Source organism: Hemiscyllium ocellatum, chromosome 50, assembly GCF_020745735.1.
Source record: "Hemiscyllium ocellatum isolate sHemOce1 chromosome 50, sHemOce1.pat.X.cur, whole genome shotgun sequence".
Classification (NCBI taxonomy): domain Eukaryota; kingdom Metazoa; phylum Chordata; class Chondrichthyes; order Orectolobiformes; family Hemiscylliidae; genus Hemiscyllium; species Hemiscyllium ocellatum.
In genome coordinates, this window is record NC_083450.1 from 2,861,744 (window position 1) to 2,877,163 (window position 15,420).

At 48.3% G+C, this 15,420-nt stretch overlaps 1 protein-coding gene across 1 annotated transcript in view; it reads left to right on the forward strand.

Annotated features, from left to right (window-relative positions):
- Positions 1–15,420, forward strand: part of LOC132805635 (small conductance calcium-activated potassium channel protein 3-like) — a 123,015-nt gene that overhangs the window by 80,834 nt on the left and 26,761 nt on the right. Inside the window, exon 5 of the mRNA XM_060820824.1 lies at positions 870–980. Coding sequence (XP_060676807.1) covers positions 870–980 — 111 coding nt within the window. The remainder of the gene's footprint in view (positions 1–869; positions 981–15,420) is intronic.

Consider the following 15,420-nt stretch of genomic DNA (forward strand, 5'->3'; position numbering starts at 1 on the left):
CTATTTTCCTCAATTTCTCTGTCTCACACCTTTTTTATTGCCTTTGAATCATTACTCTGTTTTACCCTTTTGTGTATCACTTGGCCTCTCCTCACCTTAATTCTACCTGTGGCTTTTCAATCTCTGTCTTTCCATTTTTTTTCTTGGACTCTTTCTTCCTACTCCCTTTCCACCATTTGATGATACCCTCTGCCTGTCTGCACATGTGGTTCTCTGTTTCTCTTTCTCTCCCACTAACTACCTATCTGTCTCTGACTTTCTCCCTTTCTGTCTATTTGACATCCTCTCTTGTGTGCCACCACTCATTTGTTTACATGTGTATATGATTATATCTTCAATGCTTTCTTTGTTCTCTCTTTCACTCTGTCACACTCCTTCTGTCTCTGCCTGCATCTCTGTCCCTCCACCTGGTCTCTCTGTCTGTCGTCTCTCTATCTGCTCTCTCACCTTACTCGTCTGCTGTCTGTGTGACTCCCTCTTTCTGTCTGTCGTCTCTTTTTTGATCTACTCCCTCATCCCCTCTTTCTATTTGCTCTTTTTTTGTCTGCTGCCTCTCTCCTTTTGTCTGCTGTGTCCCCCTCCCTTTTTGACTGTTTTTTTTCTCTCTCTCTATTTTTCTGTTTGCTGTCTCTCTCTCTCTCTTTCTGTCTCTCTATCTCCCTCTTGCACTTGCATACTCTTTTTGGCTGTTGCATCACTGTCTCTTAATGTTGATTTGGGTTTGTCGATCATTATCCATTTGTCACTGTTTGTTTTGCCTCTCTGTATTCCTTTCTCTTTTATATCTTCTCTTTTTTTCCCTCCTTTCTTTGTGTTTGCCTGCGTCTCACTCTCTCATCCCTTCCCCACCCCCCACCCCTCTCCCCAAGGGTGCAGGATGTACAGCACTGGTGGTAGCTGTCGTTGCTAGGAAACTAGAACTAACCAAAGCTGAGAAACACGTCCATAACTTCATGATGGATACACAGCTCACCAAGCGGGTAAGCAGGCTTCATTAGCCTCTCTGGATGGTTGTCATTCATCAGTATACACAGGTACTGCGGTGAATTGCTGTAGAAATCACACTCCTGGACTGGATTGCCAAATGGACCAGCAAGTTAGTGAATTGTTGGAAATGGACAAGTACTTTTCTGCCAGTAAGGTCAGAGTATTGGTTGTTATTCCTCATGCCATTCTGAGTCTCAAAGTTTCAAGGATATTGTGGCGACAAGAGCACATCAAAGGCTGTGAATTCTGTGGTGAGTAACTCACCTTCTGACTTCCTGATTCCTGGGACTGGCAGCTTAATGTTCCAGGATACAAATGCTGCAGGAAGAACAGAAAGGGAGGCAAAAGAGGAGGGGGAGTAGCGTTTTTGATAAGGGATAGCATTTCAGCTGCACTGAAGGTGAATATTCCCGAAAATAGATCCAGGAAAGTTAGTTGGGAAGAACTGAGAAGTAAGGGGTGATCACCTGATTGGGATTGTATTATAAACCCCTTAATAGTTAGTGGGAAATTGAGAAACAAACTTGTAAGGAGATCTCAGTTATCTGTAGGAAAAATAGGGTGGTTATGGTCGGGGATTTTAAGTTCCCAAGCACAGATTGAGATTGCCATTGTGTTAAGGGTTTAGATGGAGAGGAATTTGTTAAGCATGTAGAAGAAAATTTTCTGATTCAGTATGTGGATGTACCTACTAGAGAAGGTGCAAAACTTGACCTACTCTTGGGAAATAAGGCAGGGCAGGTGTCTGAGGTGTCAGTGGGGGAGGACTTTGGGGCCATAATTCAATTTAAAATAGCAATGGAAAAGGATAGACCAGATCTAAAAGTCGAAGTTCTAAATTGGAAAAAGGCCAATTTTGATGGCATTAGGCAAGAACTTTCAAACGCTGATTGGGGGCAGATGTTCACAGGGAAAGGGATAACTGGAAAAGGGGACATGAGATAACGAGAGGCCAGAGACATTATATTCCTGTCAGGGTGAAAGGGAAGGCTGGTAGGTATAGGGAATGCTGGATGAATAAAGAAATTGAGGGCTTGGTTAAGAAAAAGAAGGAAGCCTATGTCAGGTATAGACAGGATAGATCGAGTGAATCCTTAGAAGAGTAAAAAGGCAGTAGGAGTATACTTAAGAGGGAAATCAGGAGGGCAAAAAGGGGACATGAGATAGCTTTGGCAAATATAGTTAAGGAGAATCCAAAGGGTTTGTACAAATACATTAAGGACAAACGGGTAACTAGGGAGAGAATAGGACCCCTCAAAGATCAGCAAGGTGGCCTTTGTGTGGAGCTGCAGGAGATGGGGGAGATACTAAACGAGTATTTTGCATAAGTATTTACTGTGGAAAAGGACATGGAAGATGTAGAATATAGGGAATTAGATAGTGACATCTTGAAAAATGTCCATATTACAGAGGAGGAAGTCTGGATGTCCTAAATGCATAAAAGTGGATAAATCACCAGGATCCGGGATCTTGATCAGATGGGTCAATGGGCTGAGTGGCAGATGGAGTTTAATTTAGATAAATGCGAGGTACTGCACTTTGGGAGAGCAAATCTGAGCAGGACTTACAAACTTAATGGTAAGGTCCTAGGGAGTGTTGCTGAACAAAAAGATCTTGGAGTGCAGGTTCATAGCTCCTTGAAAGTGGAGTCACAGGTAGATAGGATAGTGAAGAAGGCACTTGGCATGCTTTCCTTTATTGGTCAGAGTACTGAGTACAGGAGTTGTGAGATCATGTTGCGGCTGTACTGGACATTGGTTAGGCCATTTTGGAATATTGCATGCAATTCTGGTCTCCTTCCTATCGGAAGGATGTTGTGAAACTTGAAAAGGTTCGGAAAAGATTTATATAGATGTTGCCAGGGTTGGAAAGTTTGAAGTATAGGGAGAGGTTGAATAGGTTGGGGCTGTTTCCCTGGAACATCAGAGGCTGAGGGGTGACCTTGTAGAGGTTTATAAAATCATGAGGAGCATGGATAGGGTAAATAGACAAGGCTTTTTCCCTCGGTTGGGGGAGTCCAGAATTAGAGGACAAAGGTTTAGGGTGAGAGGGGAAAGATATAAAGGAAACTTAAGGGGCAACGTTTTCATGCAGAGGGGTGGTGCATGTGTGGAATGGGCTGTCAGAGGCTAGTACAATTGCAACATTTATAAGGCATGTAGATGGGTATATGAATAGGAAGGGTTTGGAGGAATATGGGCCGGATGCTGGCAGGTGGGACTAGATTGGGTCGGGATATCTGGTTGGCATGGACGGGTTGGACTTAAGGGTCTGTTTCTGTGCTGTATGACTCTATGACTATGACTACCAGTAACAAGGCATAAATCAGGAGGGTGATGGAATACTCCCTGCTTGCTTGGATGGATGCAGCTTCAACAACACTCAAGATGCTTGGCATTGTCCAGGACATAACAGCCCAGCTGATTGGCTCCACATCCACAAGTATCCACTCCACAAGTATCCACTACTACCACCTCAAAGAACAATGGCAGCAGATAAATGGGAACACCACCCCCTGCAAGTTCCCCACCGAGCCACTCACCATCCTGACTTGGAAATACTTCGCTGTTTTTTTCATTGTTGATGGTTCAAACTCCTAGAACTACCTCTCTCTCCCCGTGTACCTATATCCCAAGGACTGCAGCGATTCAAGAAATGCTGACCCAGCCAGCGATGCCCTGAAAAATCACTCAGCATCTCCGTATTGATTTAAAGTCCTCCTTTTTATATATTTAAGATATGGCTTTTAAGCCTTATTTGCTAAATTTTGCTAGTCCCCTTGGACACCTCCCCAGACACTGCCCGCATGATTCTGGCCAGTGAGCTTCGGCAGGCAGTTTGACCACAGAGGGCATCACAGGCTAAGTCCCATCTTACCTCTTCCTGTACATGTTCTACAATTTGTTTAGGAATCAGGAGCAGTCTGATAGTGCCTACATTCTAACTCAACACAACCTTCACTGTGTCTGGATGATGGTCCTTCTCCGAATAGGACATGTGAAACATCTCGGAGGATTGGCCAGTTATCGGATTGAATATGTGACAATGAGAGGATTCCTTCTCCTGCCCTTGAGCTGCCTTACTGCTGTCAAAACAGGATGCCTGCGAGCTGCCAGAATGTGGGGGTGTCTGACACAAGGTCACGCTGACATGCTTGCAGCAGTGCTGTAGTTTTCCATACCTGTCTAAATCAGCTGTGTGTTAATCCTGTTGGGCTGGACAGGGAGGACATGGTGGTGATGGTGGGGGGAGGTTTGTAAAACAGAGGTAGCAAGATCTCACGGGTTCATTCACTTGTTACTTGGGGTTTCTGAGGTGCGTCATCAAAGTCAAATGGTCACAGTGGGCTCAGGAATTATATCATGTGATACACACACTATTGCTCAGCCACATTAGGCTTAAGGCCCACCTCTAAGCCTCTGTTTTCACTTTGCCAGCCATCTTATTCAAAAGAAGCAAAAATTAAGACAAAATTGCATTTATATAGCACCATTCACAACCTCACAATGCCCTAAAGCACTTCACTTTTGAAGGGTTGCCACTGTAGGAATAAAAGAAATACAGGAGCCAATGTGTGTGCTGAGGGAGCACAATCAGCAATGTAATAATAAAATAACTTGCACTAACAATACTGGACAAATGTAGACCCAACTCATAACAGTGTGATGCTCCCTCAGCACTGCCCTCCGACAGTGCCCACTCCCTCAGCACTGACCCTCCGACAGTGCCCACTCCCTCAGCACTGACCCTCCGACAGTGCGGCACTCCCTCAGCACTGAGCCTCCGACAGTGCGGCACTCCCTCAGCACTGCCCCTCCGGCAGTGCGGCACTCCCTCAGCACTGACCCTCTGACAGTGCAGCACTCCCTCAGCACTGACCCTCTGACAGTGCGGCGCTCCCTCAGCACTGACCGTCCGACAGTGCCCACTCCCTCAGCACTGACCGTCCGACAGTGCCCACTCCCTCAGCACTGACCCTCCGACAGTGCGGCGCTCCCTCAGCACTGACCCTCCGACAGTGCGGCGCTCCCTCAGCACTGACCCTCCGACAGTGCCCAGTCCCTCAGCACTGACCCTCCGACAGTGCCCAGTCCCTCAGCACTGACCCTCCGACGGTGCGGCGCTCCCTCAGCACTGACCCTCCGACAGTGCCCAGTCCCTCAGCACTGACCCTCCAACAGTGCCCACTCCCTTAGCACTGACTATCCGATAGTGCGGTGCTGTCTGAAGACCAACCCTCTGACAGTGCGGTGCTCCCTCAGCGCTGACCCTCCGACAGTGCGGCACTCCCTCAGCACTGACCATCCAACAGTGCAGCACTCCATCAGCACTGACCCTCTGACAGTGCGGCACTCCCTCAGCACTGACCCTCCGACAGTGCCCACTCCCTCAGCACTGCCCTCCAACAGTGCGGTGCTCCCTCAGCACTGACCCTCCGACAGTGCGGTACTCCCTTAGCACTGACCCTCTGACAGTGCGGCACTCCCTCAGCACTGACCCTCCGACAGTGCGATGCTGTCTGAAGACCAACACTCCGACAGTGCCCACTCCCTCAGCACTGACCCTCCGACAGTGCGGTGTTCCCTCAGCACTGACCCTCCGACAATGCGATGCTGTCTGAAGACCAACACTCCGACAGTGCGGTGTTCCCTCAGCACTGACCATCCGACAGTGCAGCACTCCATCAGCACTGACCATCCAATAGTGCAGCACTCCCTCAGCACTGACCATCCGACAGTGCAGCACTCCATCAGCACTGACCATCCAATAGTGCAGCACTCCCTCAGCACTGACCATCCGACAGTGCAGCACTCCATCAGCACTGACCATCCAATAGTGCGGTGCTGTCTGAGGACCGACCCTCCGACAGTGCGGTGCTCCCTCAGCACTGAACCTGAGGCAGTGTGGCTCTCCAACAGTACTGACCATCTGACAGTGCAGCGCTCCCTCAGTGCTGACCCTCCGACACTGCCCACTCACACAGCACTGACCCTCCGACAGGGGGGGCGCTCCCTCAAAACTGACCTTCCAACAGTGTTTGCTCTCTCAGCATTGACCCTACATACTCCCTCAGTACTGACCGTCCAACAGTGCTCGCTCCCTCAGCACTCACCCTCTGACAGTGAAGTGCTCCCACAGCGCTAACCCGCCGACAATGTGGCTGCACTGTGGTGAAATGTTGATTATGTCCTAATCGAGTTGGATTTAAACACACTAAACATATTAAGGGTTACATCAGTGAGAATATCTTGATTGGGGCCAATGGTGGCACTGTCCTTGTTAAAGTGGTACTCATGGATGTTCACACTTCTTCTTAAAAGTGTCCAATGGAGTAAAAAGCTCCAATAACAGTATTTCAATGCTGGGATTGCCTCTGATACTGCGGTCCTGATAAAGTCCCTCTGATAAAGAAACCCTGCAGGTGTGGACCTCTCTGATAACGATACCCTGTTGGTGAGGGTCCCTATTATAAAGATACCCTGTTAGTGAGGGTCCCTCTGATAAAGATAACCTGTTGGTGAGGATCCCTCTGATAAAGATACCCTTCAGGCGAGGGTCCCTCTGATAAAGATACCCTGTTGGTGAGGGTCAGTCTGATAAAGATACCCTTCAAGTGAGGGTCCCTCTGATAACAATAACCTGTTGGTGAGGGACCCTCTAATAAAGATACCCTTCAGGTGAGGGTCCCTCTGATAAAGATACCCTGTTGGTGAGGGTCCCTCTGATAATGATACCCTGTTGGTGAGGGTCCCTCTGATAAAGGTACCCTTCAGGTGAGGGGTCCCACTGATAAAGATACCCTGTTGGTTAGGGTCCCTATGATAATGATACCCTGTTGGAGGGGGTCCCTCTGATAAAGGTACCCTGTTGGTGAGGATCCCTCTGATAAAGATACCCTGTTGGTGAGGGTCCCTCTGATAAAGGTACCCTGTTGGTGAGGATCCCTCTGATAAAGATATCCTGTTGATGAGAGTCCCTCTGATAAAGATACCCTGTTGGTGAGGGTCTCTCTGGTAGTGATACCCTGTTGGTGAGGGTCCCTCTGATAAAGATACCCCTGTTGGTGAGGGTCTCTCTGGTAGTGATACCCTGTTGGTGAGCGTCCCTCTGATAAAGATACCCTGTTTAAAATCTGATTGAAGATTTGTAGCTCGGGTATCCGTTGTTGTGGTTCTGCTCACCGAGCTGGAAGTTTTTGCTGCAAACGTTTCGTTCCCTGGCTAGGGAACATCATCAGTGCTGTTGGAGCCTCGTGTGAAGCGCTGCTTTGATGTTTCTTCCGGTATTTGTATTGGTTTGTTCTTGCCGCTTCCGGGTGTCAGTTTCAGCTGCAGTGATTTGTATGTGGGGTCCAGGTTGATGTGTCTGTTGATGGATGTTCTTGCCGTTTCCGGGTGTCAGTTTCAGCTGTAGTGGTTTGCATATGGTGTCCAGGTCAATGTGTCTGTTGATGGAGTTTGGGCCTGGACACCATATACAAACCACTACAGCTGAAACTGACACCCGGAAACGGCAAGAACATCCATCAACAGACACATCGACCTGGGCCCCACATAGAAATCACTGCAGCTGAAACTGACACCCAGAAGCGGCAAGAACAAACCAATACAAATACCGGAAGATACATCAAAGCAGCGCTTCACACGAGGCTCCAACAGCACTGATGATGTTCCCTAGCCAGGGAACGAAAAGTTTGCAGCAAAAACTTCCAGCTCGGCGAGCAGAACCACAACAAAATACCCTGTTGGTGAGGGTCCTTATAATAGATACTCTGTTGGTGAGGGTCCCTCTGATAACGATAACCTGTTGGTGAGGGTCTCTGATAAATATATCCTTCTGGTGAGGGTCCCCGATAACAATACCCTGTTGGTGAGGGTCCCTCTGATAAAGGTACCCTGTTGGTGAGGATCCCTCTGATAAAGATACCCTGTTGGTGAGGGTCCCTCTGATAAAGGTACCCTGTTGGTGAGGCTCCCTCTGATAAAGATACCCTGTTGGTGAGGGTCCCTCTGATAAAAATATCCTGTTGGTGAGGGTCTCTCTGATAAAGATACCCTGTTGGTGAGGGTCTCTCTGATAAAGGTACCCTGTTGGTGATGATCCCTCTGATAAAGATACCCTGTTGGTGAGGGTCCCTATGATAGACAACCTGTTGGTGAGGGTCCCTCTGATAAAGGTACCCTTCAGGTGAGGGTCCCTCTGATAAAGGTACCCTGTTGGTGAGGGTCCCTCTGAAAAAGGTACCCTGTTGGTGAGGGTCCCTCTGATAACGATAACCTGTTGGTGAGGGTCCCTCTGATAAATGTACCCTGTTGGTGAGGGTCCCTCTGATAAAGATACCCTGTGGGTGAGTGACTCTCTGATAAAGATACCCTGTTGGTGAGGATCCCTATTATATAGATACCCTGTTGGTGGTGGTTCCTCTGATAAAGATATCCTGTTGGTGAGGGTCTCTCCGATAAAGATATCCTGTTGGTGAGGATCCCTATTATATAGATACCCTGTTGGTGGTGGTTCCTCTGATAAAGATATCCTGTTGGTGAGGGTCCCTCTGATAAAGATACCCTGTTGGTGAGGGTCTCTCTGGTAGTGATACCCTGTTGGCGAGGGTCCCTCTGATAAAGATACCCCTGTTGGTGAGGGTCTCTCTGGTAGTGATACCCTGTTGGTGAGCGTCCCTCTGATAAAGATACTCTGTTGGTGTGGGTCCCTCTGATAAAGGTACCCTGTTGGTGAGGGTCCCTCTGATAATGATACCCTGTTGGTGAGGGTCTCTCTGATAACGATAACCGGTTGGTGAGGGTCTCTCTGATAAAGATACCCTGTTGGTGAGGGTCCCTCTGATAAAAATACCCTGTTTAAAATCTGATTGAAGATTTGTAGCTCGGGTATCCGTTGTTGTGGTTCTGCTCGCCGAGCTGGAAGTTTTTGCTGCAAACGTTTCGTTCCCTGGCTAGGGAACATCATCAGTGCTGTTGGAGCCTCGTGTGAAGCGCTGCTTTGATGTTTCTTCCGGTATTTGTATTGGTTTGTTCTTGCCGCTTCCGGGTGTCAGTTTCAGCTGCAGTGATTTGTATGTGGGGTCCAGGTTGATGTGTCTGTTGATGGATGTTCTTGCCGTTTCCGGGTGTCAGTTTCAGCTGTAGTGGTTTGCATATGGTGTCCAGGTCAATGTGTCTGTTGATGGAGTTTAGGCCTGGACACCATATACAAACCACTACAGCTGAAACTGACACCCGGAAACGGCAAGAACATCCATCAACAGACACATTGACCTGGACACCATATACAAACCACTACAGCTGAAACTGACACCCGGAAACGGCAAGAACATCCATCAACAGACACATCGACCTGGACCCCACATACAAATCACTGCAGCTGAAACTGACACCCAGAAGCGGCAAGAACAAACCAATACAAATACCGGAAGATACATCAAAGCAGCGCTTCACACGAGGCTCCAACAGCACTGATGATGTTCCCTAGCCAGGGAACGAAAAGTTTGCAGCAAAAACTTCCAGCTCGGCGAGCAGAACCACAACAAAATACCCTGTTGGTGAGGGTCCTTATAATAGATACTCTGTTGGTGAGGGTCCCTCTGATAACGATAACCTGTTGGTGAGGGTCTCTGATAAATATATCCTTCTGGTGAGGGTCCCCGATAACAATACCCTGTTGGTGGAGGGTCCCTCTAATAAAGATGCCCTCTTGGTGAGGGTCCCTCCGATAAAGATAGTCTGTTGGTGAGGGTCCCTCTGATAATGATAACCTGTTGGTGAGGATCCATCTGATAAAGATACTCTGTTGGTGAGGGTCCCTCTGATAAAGGTACCCTTCAGGTGAGGGTTACTCTGATAAAGGTACCCTGTTGGTGAGGCTCCCTCTGATAAAGATACCCTGTTGGTGAGGGTCCCTCTGATAAAAATATCCTGTTGGTGAGGGTCTCTCTGATAAAGATACCCTGTTGGTGAGGGTCTCTCTGATAAAGGTACCCTGTTGGTGATGATCCCTCTGATAAAGATACCCTGTTGGTGAGGGTCCCTATGATAGACAACCTGTTGGTGAGGGTCCCTCTGATAAAGGTACCCTTCAGGTGAGGGTCCCTCTGATAAAGGTACCCTGTTGGTGAGGGTCCCTCTGATAAAGGTACCCTGTTGGTGAGGGTCCCTCTGATAAAGATACCCTGTGGGTGAGTGACTCTCTGATAAAGATACCCTGTTGGTGAGGATCCCTATTATATAGATACCCTGTTGGTGGTGGTTCCTCTGATAAAGATATCCTGTTGGTGAGGGTCTCTCCGATAAAGATATCCTGTTGGTGAGGATCCCTATTATATAGATACCCTGTTGGTGGTGGTTCCTCTGATAAAGATATCCTGTTGGTGAAGGTCCCTCTGATATAGATACCCTGTTGGTGAGGGTCTCTCTGGTAGTGATACCCTGTTGGTGAGGGTCCCTCTGATAAAGATACCCCTGTTGGTGAGGGTCTCTCTGGTAGTGATACCCTGTTGGTGAGCGTCCCTCTGATAAAGATACACTGTTGGTGAGGGCTCCTCTGATAAAGGTACCCTGTTAGTGAGGATCCCTCTGATAAAGATACCCAGTTGGTGAGGGTTCCTCTGATAAAGATACCCTGTTGGTGAGGGTCCCTCTGATAAAGACACCCTGTTGGCGAGGTTCCTTATAATAGATACCCTGTTGGTGAGGGTCCCTCTGATAATGATACCCTGTTGGTGAGCATCCCTCTGATAAAGATACACTGTTGGTGAGGGCTCCTCTGATAAAGGTACCCTGTTAGTGAGGATCCCTCTGATAAAGATACCCAGTTGGTGAGGGTCCCTCTGATAAAGATACCCTGTTGGTGAGGGTCCCTCTGATAAAGATACCCTGTTGGCGAGGTTCCTTATAATAGATACCCTGTTGGTGAGGGTCCCTCTGATAATGATACCCTGTTGGTGAGGGTCTCTCTGATAACGATAACCGGTTGGTGAGGGTCTCTCTGATAAAGATACCCTGTTGGTGAGGGTCCCTCTGATAAAAATACCCTGTTTAAAATCTGATTGAAGATTTGTAGCTCGGGTATCCGTTGTTGTGGTTCTGCTCGCCGAGCTGGAAGTTTTTGCTGCAAACGTTTCGTTCCCTGGCTAGGGAACATCATCAGTGCTGTTGGAGCCTCGTGTGAAGCGCTGCTTTGATGTTTCTTCCGGTATTTGTATTGGTTTGTTCTTGCCGCTTCCGGGTGTCAGTTTCAGCTGCAGTGATTTGTATGTGGGGTCCAGGTTGATGTGTCTGTTGATGGATGTTCTTGCCGTTTCCGGGTGTCAGTATCAGCTGTAGTGGTTTGCATATGGTGTCCAGGTCAATGTGTCTGTTGATGGAGTTTAGGCCTGGACACCATATACAAACCACTACAGCTGAAACTGACACCCGGAAACGGCAAGAACATCCATCAACAGACACATTGACCTGGACACCATATACAAACCACTACAGCTGAAACTGACACCCGGAAACGGCAAGAACATCCATCAACAGACACATCGACCTGGACCCCACATACAAATCACTGCAGCTGAAACTGACACCCAGAAGCGGCAAGAACAAACCAATACAAATACCGGAAGAAACATCAAAGCAGCGCTTCACACGAGGCTCCAACAGCACTGATGATGTTCCCTAGCCAGGGAACGAAAAGTTTGCAGCAAAAACTTCCAGCTCGGCGAGCAGAACCACAACAAAATACCCTGCTGGTGAGGGTCCTTATAATAGATACTCTGTTGGTGAGGGTCCCTCTGATAACGATAACCTGTTGGTGAGGGTCTCTGATAAATATATCCTTCTGGTGAGGGTCCCCGATAACAATACCCTGTTGGTGGAGTGTCCCTCTAATAAAGATACCCTCTTGGTGAGGGTCCCTCCGATAAAGATAGTCTGTTGGTGAGGGTCCCTCTGATAATGATAACCTGTTGGTGAGGATCCATCTGATAAAGACAACCTGTTGGTGAGGATCCATCTGATAAAGATACCCTTCAGGTGAGGGTCCCTCTGATAACGATACCCTGTTGGTGAGGGTCCTTATGATAGATACCCTGTTGGTGTGTGTCCCTCTGATAACGATACCCTGTTGGTGAGGGTCTCTCTGACAGCGATACCCTGTTGATGAGGGTCCCACCGATAAGGATACCCTGTTGGTGAGGGTCCCTATGATTGATAACCTGTTGGTGAGGGTCCCTCTGATAAAGATACCCTGTTAGTGAGGGTCCTTATAATAGATACACTGTTGGTGAGGGTCCCTCAGATAACGATAACCTGTTGGTGAGGGTCCCTCTGATAATGATACCCTGTTGATGGGGATCCCTCTGATAAAGGTACCCTGTTGGTGGGGGTCCCTATGATAACGATACCCTGTTGGTGAGGGTCCCTCTGATAACGATAATCTGTTGGTGAGGGTCCGTCTGATAAAGATACCCTGTTGGTGAGGGTCCCTCTGATAAAGGTACCCTGTTGGTGAGGCTCCCTCTGATAAAGATACCCTGTTGGTGAGGGTCCCTATGATAGACAACCTGTTGGTGAGGGTCCCTCTGATAAAGGTACCCTTCAGGTGAGGGTCCCTCTGATAAAGGTACCCTGTTGGTGAGGGTCCCTCTGAAAAAGGTACCCTGTTGGTGAGGGTCCCTCTGATAACGATAACCTGTTGGTGAGGGTCCCTCTGATAAAGGTACCCTGTTGGTGAGGGTCCCTGATAACGATACCCTGTTGGTGAGGGTCCCTCTGATAAAGATACCCTGTTGGTGAGGGTCGCACTGATAACGATAACCTGTTGGTGAGGGTCCCTCTGATGAAGATACCCTGTTGGTGTGGGTCCCTCTGATAAAGATATCCTGTTGGTGAGGGTCCCTATGATAAAGGTACCCTGTTGGTGAGGATCCCTCTGATAAAGATACCCTGTTGGTGAGGGTCCCTCTGATAAAGATACCCTGTTGGTGAGGGTCCCTCTGATAAAAATACCCTGTTGGTGAGGGTCTCTCTGATAAAGGTACCCTGTTAGTGAGGATCCCTCTGATAAAGATACCCTGTTGGTGAGGGTCCCTCTGATAAAGATACCCTTTTGGTGAGGGTCTCTCTGATAAAGGTACCCTGTTGGTGAGGATCCCTCTGATAACGATACCCTGTTGGTGAGGGTCTCGCTCGTAGTGATACCCTGTTGGTGAGGGTGCCTCTGATAAAGGTACCCTGTTGGTGAGGGTCCCTCTGATAAAGATACCCTGTTGGCGAGGTTCCTTATAATAGATACCCTGTTGGTGAGGGTCCCTCTGATAATGATACCCTGTTGGTGAGGGTCTCTCTGATAACGTTAACCGGTTGGTGAGGGTCTCTCTGATAAAGATACCCTGTTGGTGAGGGTCCCTCTGATAAAAATACCCTGTTGGTGAGGGTCCTTATAATAGATACTCTGTTGGTGAGGGTCCCTCTGATAACGATAACCTGTTGGTGAGGGTCCCTGATAAATATATCCTTCTGGTGAGGGTCCCTGATAACAATACCCTGTTGGTGGAGGGTCCCTCTAATAAAGATACCCTCTTGGTGGGGGTCCCTCCGATAAAGATAGTCTGTTGGTGAGGGTCCTTCTGATAATGATAACCTGTTGGTGAGGATCCATCTGATAAAGATACTCTGTTGGTGAGGGTCCCTCTGATAAAGACAACCTGTTGGTGAGGATCCATCTGAAAAAGATACCCTGTTGGTGAGTGTTCCTCTGATAACGATACCCTGTTGGTGAGGGTCTCTCTGACAGCGATACCCTGTTGATGAGGGTCCCACCGATAACGATACCCTGTTGGTTTGGGTCCCTATGATTGATAACCTGTTGGTGAGGGTCCCTCTGATAAAGATACCCTGTTAGTGAGGGTCCTTATAATAGATACCCTCTTGGTGAGGGTCCCTCAGATAACGATAACCTGTTGGTGAGGGTCCGTCTGATAACGATACCCTGTTGGTGAGGGTCCCTCTGATAACGATAACCTGTTGTTGAGGATCCAAATGATAAAGATACCCTGTGGGTGAGAGTCCCTCTGATAAAGATAACCTGTTGTTGAGGGTCCCTCTGATAAAGATACCCTGTGGGTGAGAGTCCCTCTGATAAAGATACCCTGTTGGTGAGGGTCGCTCTGATAAAGATACTCTGTTGGTGAGGGTCCCTGATAACGATACCCTGTGGTGAGGGTCCCTCTGATAAAGATACCCTGTTGGTGAGGGTCGCACTGATAACGATAACCTGTTGGTGAGGGTCCCTCTGATAAAGATAACCTGTGAGTGAGGGTCCCTCTGATAAAGATACCCTGTTGGTGAGGGTCCCTCTGATAAAGATATTCTGTTGGTGAGGGTCCCTCTGATAAAGGTACCCTGTTGGTGAGGATCCCTCTGATAGATACCCTGTTGGTGAGGGTCCCTCTGATAAAGGTACCCTGTTGGTGAGGATCCCTCTGATACAGATACCCTGTTGGTGAGGGTCCCTCTGATAAAAATACCCTGTTGGTGAGGGTCTCTCTGATAAAGGTACCTTGTTGGTGAGGATCCCTCTGATAAAGATACCCTGTTGGTGAGGGTCCCTCTGATAAAGATACCCTGTTGGTGAGGGATTCTCTGATAAAGGTACCCTGTTGGTGAGGATCCCTCTGATAAAGATACCCTGTTGGTGAGGGTCTCTCTGATAAAGGTACCTTGTTGGTGAGGGTCGCACTGATAACGATAACCTGTTGGTGAGGGTCCCTCTGATAAAGATAACCTGTGGGTGAGGGTCCCTCTGATAAAGATAACCTGTTGGTGAGGGTCCCTCTGATAAAGATGTCCTGTTGGTGAGGGTCCCTCTGATAAAGGTACCCTGTTGGTGAGGATCCCTCTGATAAAGATACCCTGTTGGTGAGGGTCCCTCTGATAAAGGTACCCTGTTGGTGAGGATCCCTCTGATAAAGATACCCTGTTGGTGAGGGTCCCTCTGATAAAAATACCCTGTTGGTGAGGGTCTCTCTGATAAAGGTACCTTGTTGGTGAGGATCCCTCTGATAAAGATACCCTGTTGGTGAGGGTCCCTCTGATAAAAATACCCTGTTGGTGAGGGTCTCTCTGATAAAGGTACCCTGTTGGTGAGGATCCCTCTGATAAAGATACCCTGTTGGTGAGGGTCCCTCTGATAAAGATACCCTGTTGGTGAGGGTCTCTCTGATAAAGGTACCCTGTTGGTGAGGATCCCTCTGATAAAGATACCCTGTTGGTGAGGATCCCTCTGATAAAGATACCCTGTTGGTGAGGGTCCCTATGATAGACAACCTGTTGGTGAGGGTCCCTCTGATAAAGGTACCCTTCAAGTGAGGGTCCCTCTGATAACGATACCCTGCTGGTGAGGGTCCCTCTGATAAAGATACCCTGTTGG